At 38.4% G+C, this 26,104-nt stretch overlaps 1 protein-coding gene across 3 annotated transcripts in view; it reads left to right on the top strand.

Moving 5' to 3' along the window:
* The window catches only part of PPP2R5E (protein phosphatase 2 regulatory subunit B'epsilon), a 134,133-nt gene that overhangs the window by 70,716 nt on the left and 37,313 nt on the right, over positions 1 to 26,104 (top strand). For all 3 annotated transcript variants that reach the window (XM_090270966.1, XM_090270965.1, XM_090270964.1), the window contains exons 3-4: positions 2,703 to 2,899; positions 24,302 to 24,403. In XM_090270966.1, the coding sequence (XP_090127092.1) occupies positions 2,703 to 2,899; positions 24,302 to 24,403 (299 nt within the window). The remainder of the gene's footprint in view (positions 1 to 2,702; positions 2,900 to 24,301; positions 24,404 to 26,104) is intronic.

The following is a 26,104-nucleotide window of genomic DNA, read 5'->3' as shown; positions in this document are numbered from 1 at the left end:
GGCATTCAGTATGATCCTTTGTGAATGGGCATATTGAAGATTAATTTGTTGCTTTCCTTCTGCATTCTCCCTATTCTTTTCCCTTTGCACATACCCTGTTCTGTGGACTATGGTATATTACTTTTGCCTTTCACTGAGTTTGCATGTTGCATGGTGGTGAAGAGTTTCCTGGAGCCAGTCTACCTGAGTTTGAATCGTGTCTCCACTGCTTGTTAGCTCTGTCACTTGGGTCAAGTCACTGAATCTCTTTGTGTCTTGGTTTTCTCATCTATTAAATTGGAATAGTACGTACTGCACAGGGTTGTTGGGATTAAATGAGGTATAATGTGTGGAAGTGCTTAGAATAGTACCCAATATATGTACCCGATAGAACTCAGTAAATGTGAGCTATTATTGTTGTCCCATTAGGCAGATAGCCTGTTTCACATTTGTCTATAACATTTCATCAACTTAGATAAATAAAGAATAACTTTGAACTGCCTAACATTTAAAAAGGACTAAATGCTAACTGCATAAAATTTTTAAATAACCAAATATATGAATCTCTTAACTATTATTGCAGTGACCACAAAGATTAATTGTGATTGTCACTACATCATTTACAGAAGCTTTCTTAATTCATATGTGCTGAGTTATGCAGTTCTCCATGTGGATGGTCTGGCTTTTAAGCCATATTAAAGTTATACTGTATCAAAAATAAGATTAATTAAAATTTCTCCTGAAAATTTTAACTTTAATGTTATGTTAATAAGCTTTTTCTTGTATACAGCATCAAAATTTCAATCAGCTTCGAGGTATGGGGTCTGATTTAGAAGTTAGAAAACTTTAGTAATTAACCACGATGGTCCTGTGCATATAAATTAGTCATTGAGTAAAGGTATATAGTCATGTTTATAAGCATCCTTGTTTAGTTTTTGTTTATTTTAAACATTGAAGTAGGTAATGATCAAAGAGAACATTTGATCTGACTAAATTTAGTTCTAGTTTTGAAAGTGATTAAGTTTAGGGGCATAGAATAAGACACATGTCATGGCTTAACTCAGATTCCAAAGTCTTTGGGGACCTGTGGGGGTGGGGGTGGGACAGGAAACTCATTGGTTAAGTATGATTTCTAAATTTATAACTTGTTTTTGTCAAGAATAACAGTGATGCTATACCTTCAAAAACACTGGCTTCTTGTTCTCTCATATCTTAACTGGTGGAGAAATTCTGTTTTTAGGGGTCCAATACCCACTCTCACCTTAGGCCTGCCCTAGTTGATGTCAGTAGATAGTGTGTTGGGGGAACTATCCATGAGGTCCTGAATACCTGGGCTAGCACTTGGGTTGTGGGATGTGAGGAGAGGAGGAGGGTTGTGGCGAGGAGTCATGTGGACCCTGTGAATAGGAGCCTGGGCTGCTGGTGGCTGTAAGGTGGGTGCTGTTAGTTGTCGCACTTAACTGCAGGGAGCAGGTGGCCCAGGCTTTGAAGCTGCTGTAAAGCATTTACTGGGAGGCCGGCAGCAAAGGGTGCAAGCTTGTTAAAGTTTTTCATGAGTGGTACAAAGGGAATGTGGGAGTGTGGTTAGAGGTGCAGGCACTGTGCCCAGCTCCATAACTCATTCATTGTGGGAAATCAATGATTATCTCTAATTTTCGTTTTGGAAAAAAGAGAATAATAATATAATGCCACCTGCTTACCTCTAAGAGTTTTTTGAAGATTAATGAGTTAATTGCCTTGGATGAAGGCAACAGAGCTTACTCTGGTCATAATTTCATTGCCTTTCTAGGGAAGCTCTGGTTTAGGGGAATAAAGTAGTGGAAAGAAGATAGGATTAGAATGGCTGTCTACAACTTAATGTATTTCAGGTTCAACTATCGATCAGGTTTCCATTCTAGCTGGGGAATTCTAACCTACAATTTCTAGATATTTTTTAGAAATAGCACAAAACCAAATGTCTGGCCTGCTGTTTGTGGGAAAAGAATAGATATTTGTTCTGAGAACATATTAATAAAGATGTTAGTGGTTTTCTCCCACTATAAAGAAAAAAGATGGGTCAAAAGAGAAAGCATAAATTTAAGTAGAGATTGTTATGGTCCCAGTGCTGATGTGCTCTTTTGAGAAAGTTGGTATTACTTCATTTTGTTGACTTTTCGTTTGTTTGACAAAGAAACTTGTAGATATCAAGCCAAAACAAAACAAAACAAAAATATATATATATATACACACACACACACACACACAATAGTTACTTTAAATACCAAGGATGTCAGCATGAAATTAAAATGAATCAACTGACATTTCTGCTTTGAAATTTTTTGGTAAAACTAATTTAAACCAACAGTGAAAACTTCTGGCTTTTACCTTATAATGGGAAATTTGACCTTTTTCAGTGTTTTTGGCTTAAGGATGTTGACATTGGGTTGTGTTTGGTTAAAATTTGCTTTGACTCCCTAATGGCTCTTGGGATTTTGGTCAACCTTTGGTGTGGAATAACAAATGATGTCACTTGTGTTGGTATCATGTAGTTTTCAAAGACAAGGTCTCCAAACTAGTAGATGTGGTATCCCTGCCCGCCATGTGTAACTGTTAAGAAAACACTGTTGTCATGTGAATTCTTTTTTTTTTTTTTTTTGAGCTTGCTTTTGAAATAACTTTCACAGAGAATTCCTGTTACCTAGAAATTGATGACAGACTTACACCATTTCCTTTTTTTTTCTTAGACGTTCCATCCTCAGAGCAGCCTGAACTGTTCCTAAAGAAACTTCAGCAGTGCTGTGTCATTTTTGACTTCATGGACACGCTATCTGATCTTAAAATGAAAGAATACAAGCGCTCCACTCTTAATGAACTGGTGGACTACATTACAATAAGCAGAGGCTGTTTGACAGAGCAGACTTACCCTGAAGTAGTTAGAATGGTGAGTTTCTTTTTTTTCGCTGGGGACACTTTTAAGCACCTTCCATAGCAACTCACAGGTGTTATTTATTGCAGAGTCAGGTCACTGGAGGTCACCTCCACAAAAGAGAGCCAACCTTCTGAGAGTTAATCACAGGTAGTGGGCACAGTACTAGAATTTGAAGAGCATTATTTTATGAGAATGAAATCCAGAACTTTTCACCTATTACGGTGTTGGAGGAAACAATGACTTCAAACTGTGAAGCCAAGACTGCCAGGGTATTACTGGATTTCTGGCATTGGGAAAAGAGCAGACACAGGAGAATCAACAAAACTTTTAGATCTGTGTTTGAAAATTATTCAAGCCTGTTGGATGTCTTGATCCCACCCCCCTTTCTTATTCATTGTGGTATACTAGAAATGGCTTTATGCTTGATAAAATGTGATTTATAGAATCTAGTTGAGCCTCTCTTGGCTTCATAAGCTAATTCTCTTTATATTCTTGAAATCACGGGTGATGTCTTTCATTATTTTTGAACAGTGTCTTGCACTTTGTATGGTCATTAGGAGTTAAGAGTAGAAACATGTTTAGCATAATGCAAGTAATTATGCTCTTATTGTATCAATAATTATATTAGTTTTTCAAAAGCTGAGCCATAATATGGTTTTCTGTTAGATTTCTGTGGGAGGGTGTCCTTCTTTGGCATCCTAGAAGATCTGGGATCTATAGAGTGCACGCTATTTGGGTGGGATCGGGTCGGGGACGGGGCTGGTCTACTAATGGGTGAAATTGTGCTTCAGTGACCCAAAAGGGTCATGTATATTATCATAACATGAGAAACTGTGACCGATGTGTGAAGGTCATTTCCACACATCCAATATATTCCTCAGATCCATATCTGAGTGTATGTTGCATTTGTGTTTAACTTACAAGAATATAGTGCAAGAATGTTTTGTAGGTTAACTAATAACATGTGGCTCTTGAGCAGTGGTTCTCAACCAGGGGCAGTTTTGCTTCCCAGGGCACTTTGGCAATGTCTGGAGAGATTTTTGGTCATCACAGCCAGTGGTGGGAGGGGTGTATGTACTACCTGCATCTAGTAGAGAGAGGCTAGAAATGCTGCTGAACATCTTAGGATGCACAGCCCCCACAGCAAAGAATTATCTGGCCCCCAAAATCAATAGTGCTGCTGTTGAGAAACCCCGCTCCAGAGTTTGCATGTTATATAACCTCTTAATCTGTTACTTAGCATCTTCTTTAGTCCACCTGCCTTCTGCAGAGGATGATGCCTGGTTTTAGCCTACCTATGTCCTCAGCCAAGAGTTATCCACTGTTTATAACTTCCTTCTACATCTTTCTGTGGATAGTTTATGAAAATGTGAGCATATACAAGCATATGTATATAAATGGTTTTTATAAACACAAATATGTATACATATTCTCTGTAACTTGCTTTTTTCACTTATCAATATATAGTATATATCAGTACATATGAAGCTTTCTCATTGAGTCTTTTAGCTCCATAACATGTAATTGTGTGGCTGTGTTATAATTTATTTAACCCATATCCTGTTAATATTCTTGTATGCATGTCTGTGTGCTCTTGTGTGAGAACATCTGTATATTTGCTGATTTGTTTTTTAATAGTCTTTCTTTTCTCCCGTTCTGGACCTTCATGTATTCCCTGCGCCCCCCCCCCCCCCCCCCCAGTCCCCTCCATTAATTCTGATTCTTCGTTTCCTTTTAGGTAGGACCTGGCTTAAAAGTGCTGCCACGGTTTCCTGAAAAGGCCCAGAGTTTTCTCATGCCTTAAGTTCCTTGGCAACCTACCCTTTTGGGTTGGGTTTCTTTTTTCAGCAAATTATTTCATTTGTTAAGCCTTAAAAAAGTTATTTTCATACATTTGTTTGATTTTTCTAATTAAACTCTAAAGCACTTCGAGGCAAGAAGTGTGTCTCATACGTCTCTGTGGTCTCTTCAAGCCTCCTAGCTCAGGCCTGCCTGAGGTTGTTTGAATGAGGAAATGAACCCTCTTAAAATGTGAGCATTTCAGACATTGGAGTCACAATTAAGATGTTGAATGTCATTGGATTCTACTCAGTTTTTAAACCCAGTATTTGGTGTAATCCAAACATTCTTTCATTCTTATGAACCAGTTTGGTCCTAAACCAGCTTTGTTCTCTTAAAGGAGACCATTTTCTCTTCTCCCTTAGCACCTCCCTCTATCCCTCTCACCCACCCCTCACCAAAATTTTTTTTTAAAGATTTTATTAGTTGTATGTTTAAAGTGTACTTGAGTCCTAGCTTAGGAGGAGTTGACTCTAGCATGTATGGTATTCTAGGGCATTAGGAAATTAGCTTTCTGTGTGGTAATTTATGGTTCTCATAGGTATAATTTATTTTTCATATCATGATTTGGGAAATCACTGACTACTAATTTTACATGGTTCTTAGACAGTCTGGTGCATTCACAGAGAAGAAAGCAGAACTTTGGAACTACACAAAGGTGGTTCAAGTGCCAGCTCTGGCCATACTTGCTCCATCCCCTTGAACGGAGCCCTCCATCTTTGAACCCCTCAGTTTTCATATGGTGCTAAGAGGTACATAGGATTGGGGGAAGGAGGACCATAGTCTCTCCTATCCTGCTCCGTAAATACTTCACTTAAATAAAATTGTTGTACTTTTGTTTGCACATCAAGGTTCTCAACACCTGAAATGTACACACACAGCCTAGAAAGCAGGGTGCTTACCGCTCTATAAAAAGGGTTGGAACTAAGTCCCCACTTCGTGTCCCCTCTACTCCCTTCCATGTTGCCTCTTCTGAGCTCCTTGTATATGGAAATTCTGGCGCTGCTACTGCTTACCTTCCTTATCTGTGTCTTACCTGCCTTTTGGGTATTTTGTGAGGATTTATAGTGATGTGTATAAAGCTCTTAGAACAGCCCCTAAGCCACGCAGGCATTCAGTTAATAATATTATGATCTGATGATTTTGTTGTTAGGTACTTGACCTCACAATTACTGGTGGGTCTGAAGTTCCTGTGTGGACTGAAAATGCTCTGTCAGCTAAATGTGTCGTATTCCATTGCCTCAGTGGTTCTCAGATTCTGTAATTTCAAGGTGATCCTACCTGTTCAATAGTCACTGCCCTACCTGTTCCTCTTTCCTTTTAATGTAGAGTGAAACTGTTTCACTAGGCTTAGTGGTGGAAATGGTAGTGCTTTTAATAAAATATCAATGAAGTGATAGCTAAGTTTTAGAAACCAGTATGGGTAATGGCTTATGATGGCATGTTCTGGTGTCAGCATTATTACCAAAAGCTTTTTTTAAAAAAAAATTTATTTATTTATTCATTTGTTTACTTATTTTATTTTTAGTGAGAAGGGGAAGGAGAAAGAGAGGGAGAGAAACATCTCTGTATGGTTGCCTCTCACTTGCGCCCCCAACTGTGGACCTGATGTGCAACCTAGTCATGTGCCCTAGCTGGGAATCGAACCAGCTACACTTGACTCGCAGGCCGACACGCAATCCACTGAGCCACAGCAGCCAGGGCTACCAAAAGCTTTTAATGCGATCTGATGGGACCTATAATTTGAGAATTGCTATTCTTATTAGGGGAAGAAAAGAGTGATAGATAAATGTAATCTATGAGTTGTAGAAGTAATTTTTAGCATTTAAATGAAGTCTGGAAATTACCTACAGGCTTCTAGAAATAAGAAAGAAAAACAACTATGTGCAAACAAAATGAAGCAATATAGCACTTCACTTACCTGAAGAATAGTGTGGGTTAGTAGAAAGAGCCCCAGATAGAGAATGTGGAAGTTACACTCTCCTTATTCCTCATCTTCCACTGACCTAGCGGTGAGATGTTGGGTAAATAATTTCCTCTCTAAGCTCCAATTCTCCTATTGTACATGGAAGAGATGATAATGGTCTCTCACATCCTTCCCGCTTTGAAAACTACCAACTCTTTTGGTTAATATAGCCTAAGAAATTGAGAATGGATCCTGCTATTCTTAAAGTTTGCAAACCATTGACCAAAGTAGTTGCTTAGGAAAGTGGTTGGTTTTATGTATTTCTCATGGGGTCATATCTGATGGGAAAATGAGAATCAGGACTTCCAGTTCTTTTAGCTTTGGCACATTCTGCTTTGCATCTTCTCAAGTGTCAGGCTTCTCTGTACTTGAGGCAGTAATTTTGCCACATGTGCTCATGTTTTCCTTTTGGTTCTATTGCCATGCACCCACTTAAAAGATCTGTTAGATTTCTGACTCTCCCGGTAATTTTATGTTAATTTTTCTAACCCAGACTTCAAACGCTGTGTATTTTGTATTCTTTATAATTGCACATCTTTCTTTTCAAAAATGCCTCTTGGGGATAGTTCAGATATGAGCTGAAATTGCACTGGTGAAGACGTTTTGGTTAACTCCAGGTAATGTTCACTGAGTGACTTAGAACTCCCACACTTGCACATTTTGCTGATTTAAAAAAAGGGCAGGATGCCCTGGTTGCTGTGGCTCAGTGGATTGAGTGCCGGCCTGCAAACCAAAGGGTTGCCAGTTCAATTCCCAGTCAGGGCACATGCCTGGGTTGCAGGTCAGGTCCCCAACTCAGGCCATGGAAGAGGGAACAACACATTAATGTTTTCTCTCCCTCTCTCCCTTCCCTTCTCTATAAAAATAAATAAATAAAATCTTTAAAAAAAGGGGGCACGACCCTGCTCTGTCAACAAACTCACAATCAGGTAGAAAGGATGCTCATGTGAACAAGTAAGATAATGTCATATATGCTTTAATACAAGGCAAGGAGGGAGTAGAGAGAAAGGGTGGTTAACCAGAGGTAGGTGGGAGTGGTGAAGGAAGGCTTTCCAAAGTGAGTTAAGCCTTAGTTGGGTCTTAAAGGTGAATACATGTTTTTCAGGTGGCTGAAATAGTGTTGAAAAAGAGAATTCTGTGATACAAAGGAATTCCCCAATCTGATCTTATAGTCAGAGAAACACAAATAGTGCTGTGTTGTTTCAGTATCGTGTGTGTGTGTGTGTGTGTGTGTGTGTGTGTTGAGGAGTGGGAGGAGGTGAATGGTGGCAATTGAAGATGAAGATGCTAGTCAGGTCCGGGAAGAACCTCACAGATAATGGATAACCATTGCAGTTGTGCGACACAGTCAGATTTAGGATCCAGCAACAGTGTGTCTGATAGATTGGAGGGAGCTGAGATGGAAGGCAGAAAGGAATCTACAATATTAGGGGATCGTGGAGTTCTGGAAGTTGTAGAGGACCTAAACCAAGCCCAAGTGTGAAAGTCAAGGAGGAGAATAAAGGATGGCCTTTGAGACTAATTTAGGAGGTAAAACTGAAGCCACATAGCATTTGTGGGATGTTTGGCATGTGAGAGGGGCAGCTTTGGGAATTAGGTAGTTTGTGGTACTGCTATTCAGGAAAGGTACAGCAGGAGGGAGAGCACGTTCCGGGTGGAGGCTGAGGAGCTGATTTTTGATGTAACCTGGAGGTTTTGGGAGACCTAGATGTGAATGCTGGAACTAGATATTGGTAATTATCTGCATGCGAGTAGGGCAGGGGAGGAAAACTCCAGGTGATAGCAGGGAATCGCTGTATGTTAGTGCAGTGGTGGAGGTGGGAGCTGGCGGGTTGAGGAGTGCATGAACTATGTGGAGGTTGAGTTGATAACTATAGATAATGATTGCACGAACAGTGGTGGAATCTTGGCTATACTGTCTTGATTAGAATAGAATCCTACCACTTTTGTCCTGTAGTTGCACTGCTCATTTGCATATTTTGTCGTTGTGACTTGGATCTTCTTGGTTTCAAAGTCTGCCCTGCTCCTAATCTGTGGTTAAATCTCTGTATACTGCAAAATCTGAAGCACATGTGATTTTCCATAGCTAAGTAGTTTTAAGATAAAATATGTTGAACAATTTTTTTGTTTTTTTCTATTGAAATCTTTCCTTGTGTCCTTTATATTGTTTCTTAGCTACCATTAACTTTGTTTTTCCCACTCTCAAATTATACCCTGTCATTTGATTATCTAAGTTCTTTATCTTTTATACATTCTTGGTGTTAACTGGAAATCACAGCTCTGGTTAGCCTCTTAATAGAATAATATGGTTTTGTAGAAAATTATGAAGTCGCAATTAAAGGTCTCAGAGTCTGCCTACACAGGAGTGCTTTGTTAACTTTACTACATACTCTGTTGGCTGAAGGACAGAGAGTTTCTTTTGTAAAATAACAACTATCTAAAAGTAGCCCTGGGAATGATAACTACCAGGGGAAAGATGAAATTTCCATTTTTTATCTTCCTGCATCTGATAAAGAATATAAATGTACATCCTGGCCAGAATTTGCTTTGGAGGTGACTCTTCAGACCCAAAAGAGGTAAGATCTGTCAGTTGAGCCATTGAGGGGGACTGTGGTGTGGTGGAGGTAGGCTGTTTACACGACTGGAAATATAAATAATGGAAAAGAGTGGAGTGACATCTGGGAGAGGCATTTAGGAGCTGGAGTTACTGGTAAATTTTGAGGATAGGATAAGTCTAAAAAGCTAGGACCTGAGCGTTAAATTAGGAAGAATTCCTTGGTACTTAGAAAAGAATAGAAGGTTATGACAATGAAGATCACCAAAAGCCATTTTTAGAATGTGATCAGGAAGAATTCACTTCTCAAGGTTAGGAGCAGATCGTTACCCTTTGTAATTTACCAGAGGGTAGAGAAACTGGCAGGCACTTTGTCCTTTCCTTAATTACCATCTTTAACTATCACACTGAGCTTCTTTAGTTAATGCTCATTTACCAATATCCATTTAACATCTTAGGGTGCCCATAGATTGGCTTCATGGGGTCGGTGGACCCTCTAATGTTGTCTGCAAGGTTCTGTGTGTTTTGTGTATTTTTGTGGTAGAAGAGTGCAGCTTTTGATTAAATTTTCAAAGATATATCTGACTTTAAGATGATTTAAGCTTGTCGTACCACATGTCCAGTGTTCTGCCAGGTGCTGCTTTGTTGGAAAATATAGGCTGAGACTGACATTTCTATTTATGGCAGTACTCAAAGATTTAAAAATGAAGTTGTTACCATGATTTCACCAGTGAAACCACGTTGGTCTGGAGTTTTCTCTATGGGAAGGTTTCTAGTAGTGGATTCAATTTCTTAAATACATACCTGACTCTTCAGCTTTTCTTTTTCATCTTGTGTCTGTTTTGGTAGGTTATAATAGTTATACAGTTTAGAGTTGGAGTCAAATACTTAATCCTTAGAGGTTCTTCACAGTGATGTGTACTAATATCCTGACGTTTTTGCCCTGCCCTGCCTCTCCCTCTCAGTACGGGAGCGCATGGCGACTGGACAGGTGAGGAGGGCTGTGTTGTTTGAAACACTCCTGTGTTGGCTAAACTGCAGTCCTTGAGATGATCCTGTTCCCTGAGTTGAAGTGCTCCCCCAATGCCTACTCTCTCTGTCCCACCACTAGAATCAGGCAAGCTCTGACAGCAGCCAAAGGCACCCTTAAATTGCTTGGTTAGCCTGAATTTGCAGCAAGGGAGTTAGGAGATTTGAACATCCCTCCATTTCCATGATGGACCCCAATCCTTGGAAACACTTATGTGTGTGTACAGCCCTTTTTTCCTTTTTGTTGTCCTTCTCAGGCCAGTGGTATAGACAGATAGACCCTAGGCTCAGTCCTGCTACTTTCTTATCTGTGATCTTAGAAGATCTTAACTGCCCTAAGCTTGTTATCCCACTGTAACTTTGTACGGCTGTTGTGATGTCATTATTATCATTATTATTCATGGTACCACCTCTCCTTCTGCTGGACTTAACTTTTTCTTTAAAAAAATTAGTCAGTTTTTCTAGTTATAGTGAAGTCTTGGTAGCCTGAAAGCTTTTTTTGTCTCTTCAAGGTGACTTTCCATATCTTTTCTCTGACAGTTGTTTTTAAACTTTAATTCTCTCTGGGAAATTTTATTTTCAGTTTTTTTTTCTGGAGGACCCTGTAAATCTGCATGTATCTCTGTATAATTATATGTATATGTGTGTATATACTGCCCTTAGTTAACCTAAATAAATTTTTCCTAATATTTTCCTCAATATTCATGTCCCTACTATATTAATACTTTACATAACTAATATATAAATAAATCTCTCCTGCAAATATTTACTTGTGTGGAATCTGACAGGGATTTTAATGTGTTTAGTTTTTATTTAAATATGCTAAGGAGCTGTTTTTTACTCAGGAAGCGACTGAGCTAGTCATGATTGCTATTTGCTTCATTTACAAGCTGTATTCCTTCCGGCTTTAACTGCTTTACAGGTTGTTCAAGGTCTTCAGTATACTTAAAGTTGTTTGACAGCTGTGACTTTCTAGCACTGATCTATCCAATACTATTATCTAATGGTAAGGACAATACTTCTACCTGTCCCCTCCTGTTCTAAGCTGGCAACAGAATTTTGCAGAATAAGTTACAGTACTGGTTTCTTTTTGCTCTTGCCTTTTAATTTAACCTTGAAACTGTTTATAGGTATAAACAATACTTTTGGAAAAATCTATCAAGAAAATGGTTGATAAAATGATTGGGAAATACTGCCTATGGTATATGCAAGTGGGTCTTGGAGAATTCTAGCACTTGGTGCTGATTTATGTGGTTCAGCCATCTCTGTACTGAGGAGAGATAGAAATGAGAGAGAGGGCTTTATTTATTGGTTGATTCTCTCAGGAGAAAAAGCTAATTACACGACAGTGTAAAAAGGAGAAAATGTGTGTCCTCAACCTGGAATTCTTAGAGACAGTAATGCTTGAAGCAAGAATTTGGCAAGAAAACAAGGAGCAAGTCGTTTTCAGGAGGTAGCTGGCTACTGACCAATGTGAAAAGTCAAATTTGATCTGGAGATGAAAACAAGAAATGAGCTATCCAGTGACTTCTGCGGAGGAAGTTGCCTCTGGAAAGTGAAGATAAGATAAAAGATGTTAGAGTAAAAAATGCCTTTGCAATGATGAACAGAGAGAGGTGGGGGCTGGCAGAGCGGTGGAGGAGAGCAAACTGGAAAGCCCAGAGCCTAAGGCAGTGCTCCATCCGGCAGGCAGGAATGTTGCCAGGAGAGCCGGGCTGATGCGTGGAAGTGAGGATGTTTCTGAATAAAAACAGGACTGGCTATAACTTCTTGGTAAGTTGGAGAACAGGTTTATTTTTTAATAAGATGGATAAGCAGGCTGTATTGGAGAAGGTGATGTTTTCTGACCTTTCAGAAATGTAGCTAAGAGAGAGTGGGGCCGAGACAGACAGTGTTAGGTATTAAATGGGCTGCTTTGACATGCTGTGGAATATCCCTTCCTGAAGAAGATAAGGTATGAGACTAGGGTAGAACGCTTTGGAATAATGTAGGCCTAGGCCTCTTCCTTTTGTGGGACTGTTGGCTTTTTCTCTTAGAAAAGTTAGAAAATTTGTTAAGCTTAGACAATAGAGAAGGTCTGGAAAATTGAGTTTTGTGTTAGTACTGACGTCAGGTATTAGGTGGGTAATCTGTTATACCCTATTCTGGAAAGTAGGAGTAGTTATCTGAGGGATGAAATAGTTGGAAGGCAATGATCTTTAAATGCATGTTTCAAATGGAAGCTAACAGGGTTGGCGGTAGTTCCAGTCCCTAAAGCCCTCTCTTGGCTTCTTTTGGAGGAACTTACATTCACACTCCTCCCTTTCTCCCAAGATGAGGCCTGCATGTTGGTTTCATCACTCACCAGCTAGTTCAGGGCTTTGTTTTACTAATGAAGAGCCACAGAGACAGAGATCCATACAGTGAGGGACAATGACAGTTTGGGCAGTATTTCTTGTTTGTTTTTGGTGAATACAAATAAGAACACATATTCAACAGCCAGAAATGTGTATCAGGAGCCTCAAGTGTTTGGGGTGCACACGCATGTGTCTTTTAATTTAAAATGCAAGAGATTTTAATTTTTTTTCACTATTAGCTGATTTTGAGCTATAAAGCAGTCAAAGCAGATGTTACAGTAGATGGGTTCTCAAAAAAGCCCTGTATTGTTATTGTTTATCAGCTTGTGCATTTTGGTTATTACAGAAATCACTAAATTTACGAACTTTAGTACCTTTTAGGACCCATAGTCCCTGCACGGTGAAAGGTGGCAAACACCTGGCGTGACAGGCTGGCCCGGGAGTGGGACCTGAGGGCTCCCCCGGGACCGCCAGCAGTGCAGGGCCTGCTCCGTATTTACACACAGCAAGCACTGTGACCGCGCAGTGTTTACACCTCTGTTCTCGGATTCCAGGATTTAATAGCAACAGTCTTCCCTTTCGGATTCACTGCTGCATTTCCAATTTTGGAGACAGTACAATACAGTTGGTTCTCTGTGTGAACTATTACTTCCCTGCGATGGGTTTGTGTGGGGATAACAGACTCCAGAGAGAATTAATTTAACATTATTGTCACCATTTCAGCAGGTAAAAACTTGCCTACTGTTTTCAGCAGTTTGATTTTGAAATAGGAGCCTAATGGAGTGGAGGGTTCGTGGTTGGAATTTGTGGGCAGTAGATGGGGAGGCAGGGGTGGGTCTAGATTACAGAGGTATTGGCAAGCTAAGTAGAAGAGGTTAGACTTAATCTTGTAGCCAGCAAGCAGGAAGTTGCTAAGGTTTTTGAACAGGAGATGAAATGTAAATGATACTCTTCTTCTTTCTGTAACCCCCACAAAGAAAGTCTGTACCTTTCTGCCAGCTCCTTTAAGGAGGGTTTGGCTGGCAACCCAGATATCTGATGGCAGAGGGCCGTTGTCCTCATCTTGTCAGATGATGGCAAAGGAAGAGGAAATGGAGAATATGTAAAGGACTCCCCATCTCCTATATTTTTTCCATGTGATTATTTAAAAAAAAGGAAACCCGAGGAAAAAATTTACCTATGGTTTTATTATTTAAATTCAATCATTGTTCACATTTGGCCAATTTTCCCCTAGTTTTATTTTTTATGAGGTTTTCCTCTTAAACTAAAAAAAATTTAGATATACTTCACATACAACATAATTTTCAGAACAGATATTGGGCAGTGAATGTTCAATGGATTTAACAATTCTATACACTCATATAACTAAACCCCATATCTAGAACATTGCTGTCACCCAAGAAAATTTCTTTGTGCCCCTTTCCCTTTTCACTTGTTAAAATTTTTTTCTAATCCCCCCTCACACACACACACACACACACACACACACACACATAAAATTTTGGATTCTTTTTTATTACTTCCTTAATATTACAATGTAAACATGCTCACATGCTGTTAACTATCTTTTGAAACATCACTCTCATGACTGGCCTAATATGTCACTATGTGGATATACTATTGTTTACTTAACTCTTTTCTCATTTTGGGACATTTAAACTGATTCCAAATTTCCACTATTAAAATTAGCACCATCATTAACACCAGAGAGACATTGTGAAGGAATAAGTAACACGTTTCATTGATAAGTTACATAAAGCATATAATGGAGAAGAAGAGTTAAAGAAAACTTGAAAGGTTTAGACAGAATTGGGAAGGTGAGACTAGCATTCTCTTTTAGGGGGACATGGAGGTCAAAGAGGATGAGATTGGTTTTGACTAGATTGAATTTGAGATCTAGTGAGATGTCAGAACTGCTGTGTATGTAAACTGGAAGTAACGGAACTAAGACTTTTATGTGGCCTAGAAACAGAAGTCATAATAGAAAAGGTGACAAAGAACTGGGTATTGAGGGGATGATCGGGCCAAGGATTCGGCCTTGCTCTGCCTTGAGGTCTAGTGCTGATATATATACATATATACATATACATATATATGTATATATGTATATATATTTGAGATTTGTTTACTTGTTCCTTGGTTGAAATGAGGACTTTGAGGCTTTCATTTAACTTCAGTACACAGTATGCCAAGATCCAGAATGTGCCTTACTTTCTATTTTGTTTCACACTAAGACCTAATGTTGTTGATGCTGATTCTGAGAAAGAGAACTGACGAGATGATCACTTGCATTAACCTTGGCTAAGGTTAGGGCAGCTGCCATTTGGTTTTCTTGTGCTTTTACTGGATTCTTTCCCACTAAGACAGGATTGATATATTTGCTTGATAAACTTCAATTATTTGAATTAGCATAGAATAGAAGAAATAATTTAATAGGAAATAATCACTAACTTTTGAATAAACAGGGGGTTGAACACATGCATATGTTTCCTACCTTTACCTCCTGAAATCACACAAAAATTACTGGAAAGAAAACTCACAAGAGGGAATTCCGCAAAATGCAGAGGTCTCAGAATCAACATTTTGGAAACTAGAAACTAAATGAACTGTGGTCTCTACTTTGGCTGATCAGAGAAGGCTGAACCCTGAACAGAAGTGAAGAAAGTCTGGAAGTAGCCAGCTCACAGCACATTAACTCTAAATTCAGAAAGATGCCTTTCAAAGTAAGAGTACTTGGGGGCAAAAATAGGAGCCACTAGGCAGCCAGGTGACTGCTTCTCTGAAGTCACAACAAAAAACTGAAGGTTTACCCTCTTAAGAGGCTAAACTGAGGGAATCTGATCTCAGGTACATTAGGCACAGCTGAGAGCAGTGGGCACCTTTCTGAAAGTAGGGGTACATTGAACAGGAACGTCCCTCCATCCTCTCTTCCTACCCTAGCCCTAACCTTAACCCTGACCCTGACCCCTTGCCTCAAGTCAGGAGACAGATGATCCTTCTCTGTAGGGGAAAAGACCTAAAGACACCACTTAGAGCCCTTGGTGGGGTGAAAGGGCAGTGGCGGTAAGGCCCAGCCCAACCTGTCTCTCGCTGCTCTGTGGCAGCGTTGCACACACAGCTCCCATTTTAAATACGACTGGATGTGACCCTGTAAGAGCACCAATTGTCTGGGTTTGGTGCCTCTCTCCTGATACTGTTCTGACATTAATACCGCCAATTGCTTGGCATGTTTTGCACTTCATATAAACGTACATGGAGGGGCTCAGTTCAGATGTCTTCCTCTTTCCCTTGCAACCCCTCCCAGTTTCTTTTCCTGCCTTTGTGGCATCTCTGTCATCAGATGGGCTTGCGATAGGAACAAGAGTCCTTTTCTTCACACACTTTCTTTTGCCTCCTTATAACCAAATGTTGATGTATTTCTCAAAACTGTACCTTGTATTTACATATGAGCTGTATTCAAATTCTGTTGACTTTGTTCTTGATCTCTCATGGATAGATTCCTTTCTTCCATACAGTTGTCAGTGCTCTGATCCTTCTAGAAACTGAATGCCTAAAGCAGTGATTTTCAGCCGTTTTCACCTCGTGACACACATAAACTGATTAATAAAATTCTGTGGCACACCAAAAATACATTATTTTTTGCCAATCTGACAAAAAATATAGGTATTATTTTGATTCATGCACACCAGATAGCTTTTGTTGTGTTAGCTATTGTCACTTTTTAAATTTGACAATCTAAAGGAAAAGAGGTCAGTGCCCCTGACTAAATAGTTAGGTATTGCATGTTTAAAAAAATTTTCCGGCACACTGGTTGAAAATAGCTGGCCTAAAAAGATCAAATTATTTTCAGAAAAAAATAGTATATGTTAAATCCAGTTACACCAGTTGATCATAAGAATTATCAACTAAGTATTCCTAGCAGCAGCATCAGTAATAACAATGAAAACAGATTTTTAAAAGTCTATATAAATCTGAACAGTGTGTATACCCAGTAGATTTTGAAAGAAATACTTGATAAAGGAAATACAAGTAAAAATGATGACATCCCTGTGAGCTAGGAAAATAGTACACATTCAAGTTTCTATTACTTTAATCTTGTTTTTTGAATTTTGCTGCATATTTCAAATTTTAATTGGACAGTATAAGTTTTAAAGTTCCTTTTTTTGTTTCTTTACTGTTACTCTCTTTCTTCCACTGATAAAGTATCTTTTATCATTTTAAGATGTTTCTTCAGAAATCAGCTTTAATAGCATCGCTGCTATGTTCTAGAAAGCCCTGCTCATCCAGATTTAAAATAGGACAGTGAATGTGTAACAGTAAGGTTGTAGTTACTACTTGAGAAGTCTTTTAAATCTTCTAGATTTCCAGATGTTGTAAAACAAACCTCACAGCTGTCACAAGTGCACGTTTCTGAGTCACATGTAAACAATGCACTCTGTCTTTGGTTCTGATTTGGTGACTATTTTCTCACAAAGGTGGTTTTATGATAAAAGCGTGGACGGACTTGCTGGGGTGCTTGACCACCACTATGAATCGCAGTATTTTAATCTGTCTTACGTTGTGGAGACCTGTACTTGTGGCAGACAAGGGCATTGTAGAGATCGTTTTGGCTCAAGGAATCATATTCAACTCAAGTGAACATAATTTGGAGTAGTAACTACTGGAAAGTCTTGTCTAAAATTTTTTTTTGTAATATTACACAGCAGTGACAGCTCCATATTATCTTAGAGAATAAAGTGAGAACTATAGTGGATGGCTTATAATGTGGGAAGTTATACTGGCCCTCTAATTACATTTCTGCTCTTTGCAATAAGTTCTTTAGGTTAGAATAGGGATTTTAGTGATTTCACAAGTTAGGATAACTTTTAAACAGCCATGTATATTCACATAGATGGTGAGGATTAAAAAGAGACTGTAAACCTAGTCTGAAGTGGAAACTACAGTAGATTTATTGTAATAATTAAAAGACGTAGTTTGGCTTTAGATTTGATTGGTTCAATCAAATTACTGATTGAACAAATGGCCAGTGAATTAAAGTAAGTCCTAATTGAAAGTTTAAAAATTTTGCTATTTGTTCCCTAATCAGGGAATTAGTTTAAAATATACTTATCTGCTCTAAGTCTCTTGAGCATAATTATAGATGCTGTGAGACTTTTCTTCTTGTTTTTATTAAGTTTAGAAGTTTCTTTATCATTGGGACAATTAAGAATTCTTAAATTTGGTGTTACCAGAAGTAACTTGGTGTTATATGTAGGTTACTATTTATGACTTATGCTATAAAACAAATCACATAGCAAGGTATCTAGACAAATTTTGTTAGCATTTTAATTGTTATCTTAGAGTTTTAATATTTAATACAAATTCTAGTATATTTGGAAATAGTCTTTCTTTAAGTATTGGATTTATAGCCTTAAAGTAAGTTTTGCTTATGTCCACATTTTTTGTTTTGTATCTAATTGTTTTTAAAAATTGTGTCCATGGTAAATGTTGATGTACTATTCTGAGATTTTCCTGTTTTCTTTCAGGATTCAGTTTTACCATATCTATTTAGATGCATCTATTGGGCTAACACAGAATACGATGAGAATAATGCATGATGACCTAGCTTCAACATTGCAACTCAGGGATATTATTGAAATTTTTACTTGGATGAGGTCTTAATACAAATAGTGCTAAAGGAATAATGACTCTTAAATTTGCTTTAATGTTCTCTAACATTGTTCATTTAATCCTTTTTTGTTAGAAAATTTACTTTTTTGATGTAAACTCAAGAATATTGATTTTATAGCTTTGATGTCATTATACCTGTATTTATAGTTTTGTTGCAGTGTTACATAACTGTAAGACATTAGTTTCACAGATAAAAGATCAACTAGTTCATCTGCTTTTACCCAGAAGGATGACCCCTAATCATCTAGAAAGGATTGTAAAGCACAGAGAAGCTGACTTAAGTTGCGTTATTTTACTGTAAAAGTGCTTCTCCAATCACATCACATGTCTGATTTACCTAAGCCTTAAATACTAATAGTGCTAACAGATTGAAACTATTCATTTAATAGTTTAGTTTATTTAATAGTAATGGTCCTTACTCTGTGTTCAGTGTTATTTTTAATAGATATTTATGAGTAGCTACTAAGTACTAGCTACATTCTGTTCTTTTATAATTTGCAAATCATTTTTCTTAAACAACAACAACAAAATGTCTTCAAAATCATGGGTAATATTAGTAGTTCCATGGAGGTAAACAGACTGGGGACAGTAAAATGGGTTTTTTCTGTAGTAGTTTAAATAACTATTTAAAAATAAGAAGAGTTGTATTTTGATATTGCAAGTCAAAAGTAATAAGTTGTTTGCTTAATCAAAACCTGATGAAAATATACCTAAACACTTCTTCCTCTTTTGCTTATTGGCCCAGTCACTTGGCAACCTTTTAGTTCCTTCTCCTTATTTGGCTAAGACTTTGAAATTTATTTTTGTTGAACCATACTTAACAACAATCAGCAGTAAACTAAAAAACTGAAAATAAGTCCTTCAAAGCAAGCAGCTGTTAGGGCCTGGGCCTTGCCTGGAGCATACCCCTCTTTCTTCCTCTTCCTCAGTTGCTACTGTGCCAGTTCTGAGCCACAACCTAGTTGTAACCAGAAGACGTGTTAATTAGTATTGGTGTTGTTTTTAGCGTTGTCAGATTTAGCAAATAAAAACACAGGATGCCTATTTACATTTGAATTTCACATAAACAGCAAATAGTTTGTTTAGTCTTAAGTATACTTGAATTAAAAATTATTTATGTGAAATTCAGATTTATCTGGCAGCCCTCCAGGTATTTCCATTTATTGTATATTAGGTGTTAGGCATTCAGAAATTAGTAAGGAGTCCTTATGGGACTCAAAATGTAATTGGGGGTGATAAGAAGGGTTGGGAGGAATAGGAACATCAGAGAGGGAACTATTGTAATCAGGCTGTTTGATGATGGGGATCTGAACCAGACAGCAGGAGTAAGAGATTGTTCTGTTTCCCGGTTAATGCCGAGCAAGGTCATCAGCTGATACCTGAACACTCTTAGGTAGGTTGACAGTGCCTATGGCTGCCATTGAGGCCACTGGCAGGCCAAGAACCTAGGGAGGTTATGGCAAAGGTGAGAAAATGAAAGAGTAAGAAAATAATAATAAAAAGAAATAGGGAGGAAAAAGAGAGCTAGAAAGAAGTCAGGTGCATCCTGGTCTTTGGGGATGGGGGTGGTACGCCAGAGCAGGAACCCTGAGAACCCTCTGTGCCTATTGTTGCCTTATTACCTTGAAAAATTCATAGGCTCTTTGAAACTCACTTTTTTCTATTATAAGATGAGGGCGCTGGATGAAGTAGCCTCTAACATGAGGTGATTCTGGGAGCTACTCAGGGGAACCCCTAATCCTGGATTTTCTATCTGCTTTTAATATCTGTTCCTCCCATTCCCCCAGTGTTGCTTTCTGTCCCTGCAGTCACTTATTGGAGGTCAGGCCAGTGCCTTTAAGCCTTTAGTTTGATTCTAGTATTCATTGTTTATTATAATATCTTTAGTATGAAAATGAATTAGACTACCTCAAAGACACTTATTTCTTAAACCTTTTTTTCCCTTTGCATTGATTGACACCAGTGTAGATTAAAATAAAGTAGTTGGAAAATAAATCCTTTTAATATATTTACAATTTTTCTTTTATTCATATTTTTGATAATCTGTTCCTGGATGAATAACATTAGAAGGCTCAAGGCTAGAGCCTCATATATTTAAATATATTACAGAGACAGTTTGTGACTTTAGAAGTGCCTGGGGGATGATGCTGATGGCTACTTGTGGTCATGATGTATTTGCATAAGCATGTAACTGCCATTACCTATTTAATAACACTGTCTATTCAATCATCTATTTAACACTGGGCTATAAGTCAGAAATGGCTGCCAGTGATAAAGGAAGATTTAATGGAAGCATATTTACCCTTTTGGGCAGTGTTTTTAACCATTTTTAGAGCTAGGAAGTCTTTTGAAAACCTGATGAAGGCAACTTATTTTCCCAAATTGGGCCCACATACAAAATGTTGCAGAAAAATTAGGGGACTTAGGGATCTCCTTCACGCCTATCCTTGGATAACCCAGTTTGAACTCATGGTTTTGGAGCTAAACTGTGCAGTTAAACTGGTCCATTCATTCAGTCCTTCCTTCAATGATTCACCTTTGAGCTAGACTCTGAGGCATTGTGGGAGGCTCTGATTTTTAACTCTCTCCTGACAGTAATGATCTTGTTCAAACAAACTCAAGAGCCCATTTGCATCTTGAAATTAAAGACATAACTTACATATTATATGTTTTTAACTTATGCTTTTTATAGATTTAGGACTTATTGGTGTGTCTCAAGAGGAAAATAGTAACTACCTACTTTATCATCCACATTCTTGCTTTAATATAGCTTTTCTTAATTTCCCTTTAGTTACCCATATCCATTCTTTAAAGTTATAGTCATACCATTTTCAATTGTCTTCCCACCTAAATCTTTATAGACATTTCTCTGTGCTTCCATATAGCCATTGTCTTTAATGCTGCACAATATCCCACTAACTTGATGTACCTCTCTGATATTGGACATAAGGATTATTACCAAATTTAGGCTTTTTGAAGAATGTTGCAAATGTCTGTTTTAAATAGTTTTTCTTTTCCCCCAGTCTTGTCTTGGTTTAGTTTCTTAGGATAGAGTCCGAGGATGGAAGCAATGATTCATTCATTCATGATATTTTTATTAAACACCTACTTTGTGGCAGATTGGGTCAAAGCCTTGGCCATTTCCATGATACCTGATGATATGCTTTGATATTCTTTCCAAATGTACTAGATAACTACTTAACTAGCTGAGCCAGTGCTTAATTGTCCAGCCCAACAGGTTTGTACTTCCTAATTTCTCATCTGGTGAATGTTTAAAAGTAAACTCAGTAAAGCACTTTTATTTTGTGAGTACTTATTTGATGCTTCATATATGCTAGGATAACAAATGTGAATACCACTGAATATTCTTGATTGGTGGGGAGAGACAAACAAATATGCAGACAGTTGCTGCAAGACATAGTGGGTATTGTCAGAGAGTTTATATGTCCAATAGTACAGAGGAACAGAAGTTTCTATCCAGATTTTTACTATACAGAAGCCACCTTCTCTTCCTCCTCTTCCTCCTCCACTTTTATGGTTCACTTCTACATATCGGGAGAGGAAGAAAACTTTGTTATAGAGTACAGTAAATATAAATGCCTTAGTGGGAATGAAAACAATTCAGTTTTTGAAATATATGTATAGTTTAGTGAAGATTCAAAAGCAAGTAATTAAAAGACCTTTGCCCTTGTGACTGCAGTGTGATTGACTGAAGAGAAGTCATAGGTTGATGGTTATCTGAAAAGTCATTAGTTTCTTTGTATACATAATTTCTAATAATCATTGGAAGGGACAAAAATAAAATAATAGAACTGTTCATGCTGTTATTAGCCAGAGCAAAAACATTCTAATACAATTTTTTTTCAGTTATCTATACTAAAGTAGATCGAAAGAGGTGGTCTGCCTACTCTTCTAGAGTGTAGTGGTGGAGCTTGACAACTTGGGTTCTGTTGTAGCTGCTGGTTACTAACTGCAGCCTGAGATCTTAACAACACCTGTACTTGTTTTCTCAGTGGTAAAATGGGGATAATAATAGTACCAATTTATAGGCCTGCTAAATCCAATAGATACTGCTCTATGCTCCTCTTAATTTCAGAATAGCATTTGCTGCTGTTGACTTCTTTCTTAAGACACTCTGAGCTACTGAGACCTCCAGACTCTACTTTTCTTCTACCTCCTACTCCTTTTCATTTGCCTTTATTGACTGTTCTTTTTCTATCTGATTTCTAAATGTTGGGTGCCTGAGGACCCTTTCCCCTCTCTACTCCATTCCAAGGTGTCGCATCAGCCCTGTGGTTGTAAATATTGTGTATGATGATGAATTCTTTTGTCTCCAGTCCTGACATGTTCAGCTCTGAAGCCCAGATTTATATGTCCGATTGCCTCCTACTTACTGCTCCCTTAGCACATTCCTAACTGGATTTCTGGGTCACCCCAGCAAAACAAGCAAACAAAGAAACCTTGTCCCTTTCCACACTATCTCCATGTTGGGTAAATGGCATTAAATCTATGACTCTGTCTTGATTCTTTCCTTTCCTTCACCCCATATATCCAAGTCAGCAGTGTATACATTGAGTTGATCTATTTCTGCCTCCTCTGCCACCATCCTAGTCCAAAGCATCATCACCTCTTACTACTTTCACAGGCTTCTGGCTTGTCTTTTTCTGGCCTGTTCTATACATAGCTACCAGAATCACTTCTTAAAAATAAAGCAAAAATCAAGTCATGTCACTTTTCTGTTTAAGATCCGTTGGCGGCTTCCGATGGCACTTAAAATAGAATTGAATCTCTTTTCCTTGGCTTTCTCATCTGGGCTCAGTTTCCTAGTTAGGAAATTGGAATAGTGTGACTTGAACTAGAATATAAGCTCCATGAGGGCACAGATTTTTATCTGCTTTGCTCACTGCTGTTTTCTTGGTGCCTAGAACAGTGTGTGCACATACATAAGGGGCACTCAATAAATATTTGTTGAATGAATAAGCGCACTTAGATTTTATGAGCCCCAAATGCCTTCCTTCTTCCCTCTTTCAGATCAGTATATTAAAGCTTACTATTTTCTGCATTACATAGAAAGTCCAGGAAAGGCTTTGGTGCAATATCTCCTTCCTTTTCTTTTTCTGCTTTCTACACATATACTCCCCCCAACCCCCTGCCTTTTCTCCTCTGGTTTTATTCTTCAGATCTGAGGATGTTTGGAGATGCTCAGGATACTTAGGAGAAGATAGGTGAGTAAGTAGGACAAGAAACAGAATAGGAATTAAAAAGTAATCTCAGAATAGTAGCAACAGCATTTAAAAATAAGCATTTCACTATAGAAATCTTTGAATATACAGAAATAGTATAATAGTATAATGAATCCTCATCTTGTCGTCACCCAGTTTTAACAGTTACTAACACATGGCCATTCTCTGAGCAACTAGCATATAATTTGGAAATTACCTGTGAAAGGAATGCCTGGTTTATAGAGGTTTGTATCTTACCCTGGGTATTGCTATTATTTTGTAAACCAACTGAGAATGGGTTAGGTATGACTGTGATAAGCATGTTAGAAAAGTTCCAAAGTATCTTATCTGACGTACTTTTTGTGAGTGCCTGACATTTCACCATTAGTTCAACGGTAAATTGGCAACCTGTGAATAAGCCTGAGAAAGGTAATACATGAAGCCCATTAGCAGTTATTTATATCTTAGTGTCAGTTGGTTAATTAGAAGCCTGTTTGACTGGTAAGTAACCAAAAGCAGGCTTTGATGGAAGGTATACAGTCACAGGAACCTGGAGTGGGAGTGACCGTATAAGGACAGGGAGTCCTGTTCAGGAGGGTAGAAGGTGCTGCTTTGCAGCTTTCCAGCTCTGCCTAGAGGTGGTCCCAACCTCAAAGACTATGGAAAGTGGTCCCCGTTTCAGTTTGGTGGTGCCCCTTGTCATCTGTTGTCTGGGTTCCCTTTCGCTGGCGGCAAAGACCTTGTATAAGGCTGCCCAGGAGGTACTTCCAGCTAACTCTGCTGCTTGTTTATTTTTAGGTATCTTGCAATATATTCAGAACTCTTCCTCCTAGTGACAGCAATGAATTTGATCCAGAAGAAGATGAACCTACCCTTGAGGCATCGTGGCCACACTTACAGGTACTCTGAACTACCATTTGTTAGAAAAGAAAGATCCATTAACTTATTTGCTTATTGGCATGGGAATTTCCTGAATGCCTTTATTCACTGAGAAATCAAATTACAGTACATTAATGGGAAACTAGAGAATGCTTTTTATGTTTATTATTCTTGATAATTAGGATGCCAAAGACTATAAAGTCATGTTTCAGTGTAATGCTTTAGTGCGGGCCCTCCCGTGTTACACTCCAGCTGGCAGCTCTTACTCTTTTATTATGCGTTCCTATGTGGTGCTTCCTGCTGGAACCTCAGACCAGCGCAGAACTGTTCTCACGTTCATATCAGTTAGATGTGATCAGGGCGCAGAGTACACATCTCATTTTCAGCAGTGGGTATCCTGGGTACTGTATGCCTGTCTCCATGATAACCACAAATGTGTTTTTTAGCCTGGAAGGGCAAAAACAAATTGCAATAGCTATTTCAAAGTGTTGTAAGGAAGAGCAACAGCTGAGGCAAAGCTTGTATGATGGCCAGTTTTGTTCTCGCGCCCCGAGAAAGGCCATGCTTTCCAGTCATATTCATGTACCAGGACAGAACAAGGACATCCCTCCTTCCCTGCCTCTCCTTTCCCGTGTTGACTTTTTCATACTGGTCATTTTCCATCCTCCTCTCCTGTCTGCCTTCTCTAGACCAACATTCCTCAAAAGAATAGAACATGGAAATTGAATGCAGTGAACCCCAAAGTCATCTTCACTACGCCAGATTGTCCTCAGAGGACTAGCCAGGGAATGGAAGAGAAAGAATATAACCTTGCACGTCTCCACCTCGAGGCAGAAGCCACTGCATCTTTGTAGCTGTGCTCACGTTACTATTCTGAAGCATAGAAACCTGTGCAGCAGGGAGATAAGGCCTACAGACATTCTAAGGGTTTCTTTTTTTCTGCACTTCAGAATTTTTGACAAACCTTTGCAGCATTCCCTGTCCTGCTTTGACAACACAGGTTTGCTACCGATATACATGTGTGCTATTTCCTGGTTATGTAAAGAGTTTTCAGGGGCTCTGCTCTCAGCTCTTACCCAGGTGTGTTATACGTATGTGTTTCTGCTGCTAACGCCAAGACTGAATGCATTAATTAAAATGCTATAGTTGATTTATTACCTTAGATGCTTGATTTCTTTTTTTTTTTTAAACCTTGATTTCTTTTTAAGGTGCCAGACATGCTATCTACAAAGAAAAAAGAAATTTGCAAAACTATTTGTACTTTTCATAGTATATCCCAGATTGTGACAAAAGAAAAGTTCCACATGTTATGGTGGAAAAGAGAGAAAAACCTTCTGTTTGTCTTCTCTACATCCCAAAGAAGAGATAGTAGACTACTCTGGCCCTTTGCAAGAGCTTTTGAAATACTCTAAAAATCGCAATCACCATAGATATGTTTACCCTAAAGTACAATAAAGTTTACCTCAATATTTTAGTTAATCCTTCCAAGCTTAATGACTATAAATACAAGACCAACTTTATTTCTAAAGCTACTAAACTAAATTCTGCCACCAAAAATTTCTAGCTTACACTGTTATCATTACTACAGGAACATTAACCATTACTTCATCTTAAACTCTAAAACCAAAGCAACAGTGAGGAGTGATGATGAGGTTTGTACTGTTTTGTATATAAAGTCACAAATTGTTTTCAAAATAGGCTGACTCTATTTGTACCCTTTTG

The sequence above is a fragment of the Furipterus horrens genome, unplaced genomic scaffold (genome assembly GCF_987537825.1).
Source record: "Furipterus horrens unplaced genomic scaffold, mFurHor1.1.pri manual_scaffold_3, whole genome shotgun sequence".
Classification (NCBI taxonomy): Eukaryota; Metazoa; Chordata; class Mammalia; order Chiroptera; family Furipteridae; genus Furipterus; species Furipterus horrens.
Note: the sequence above shows the minus strand (reverse complement) of the source record. Positions and strands in the feature narration are given on the sequence as shown.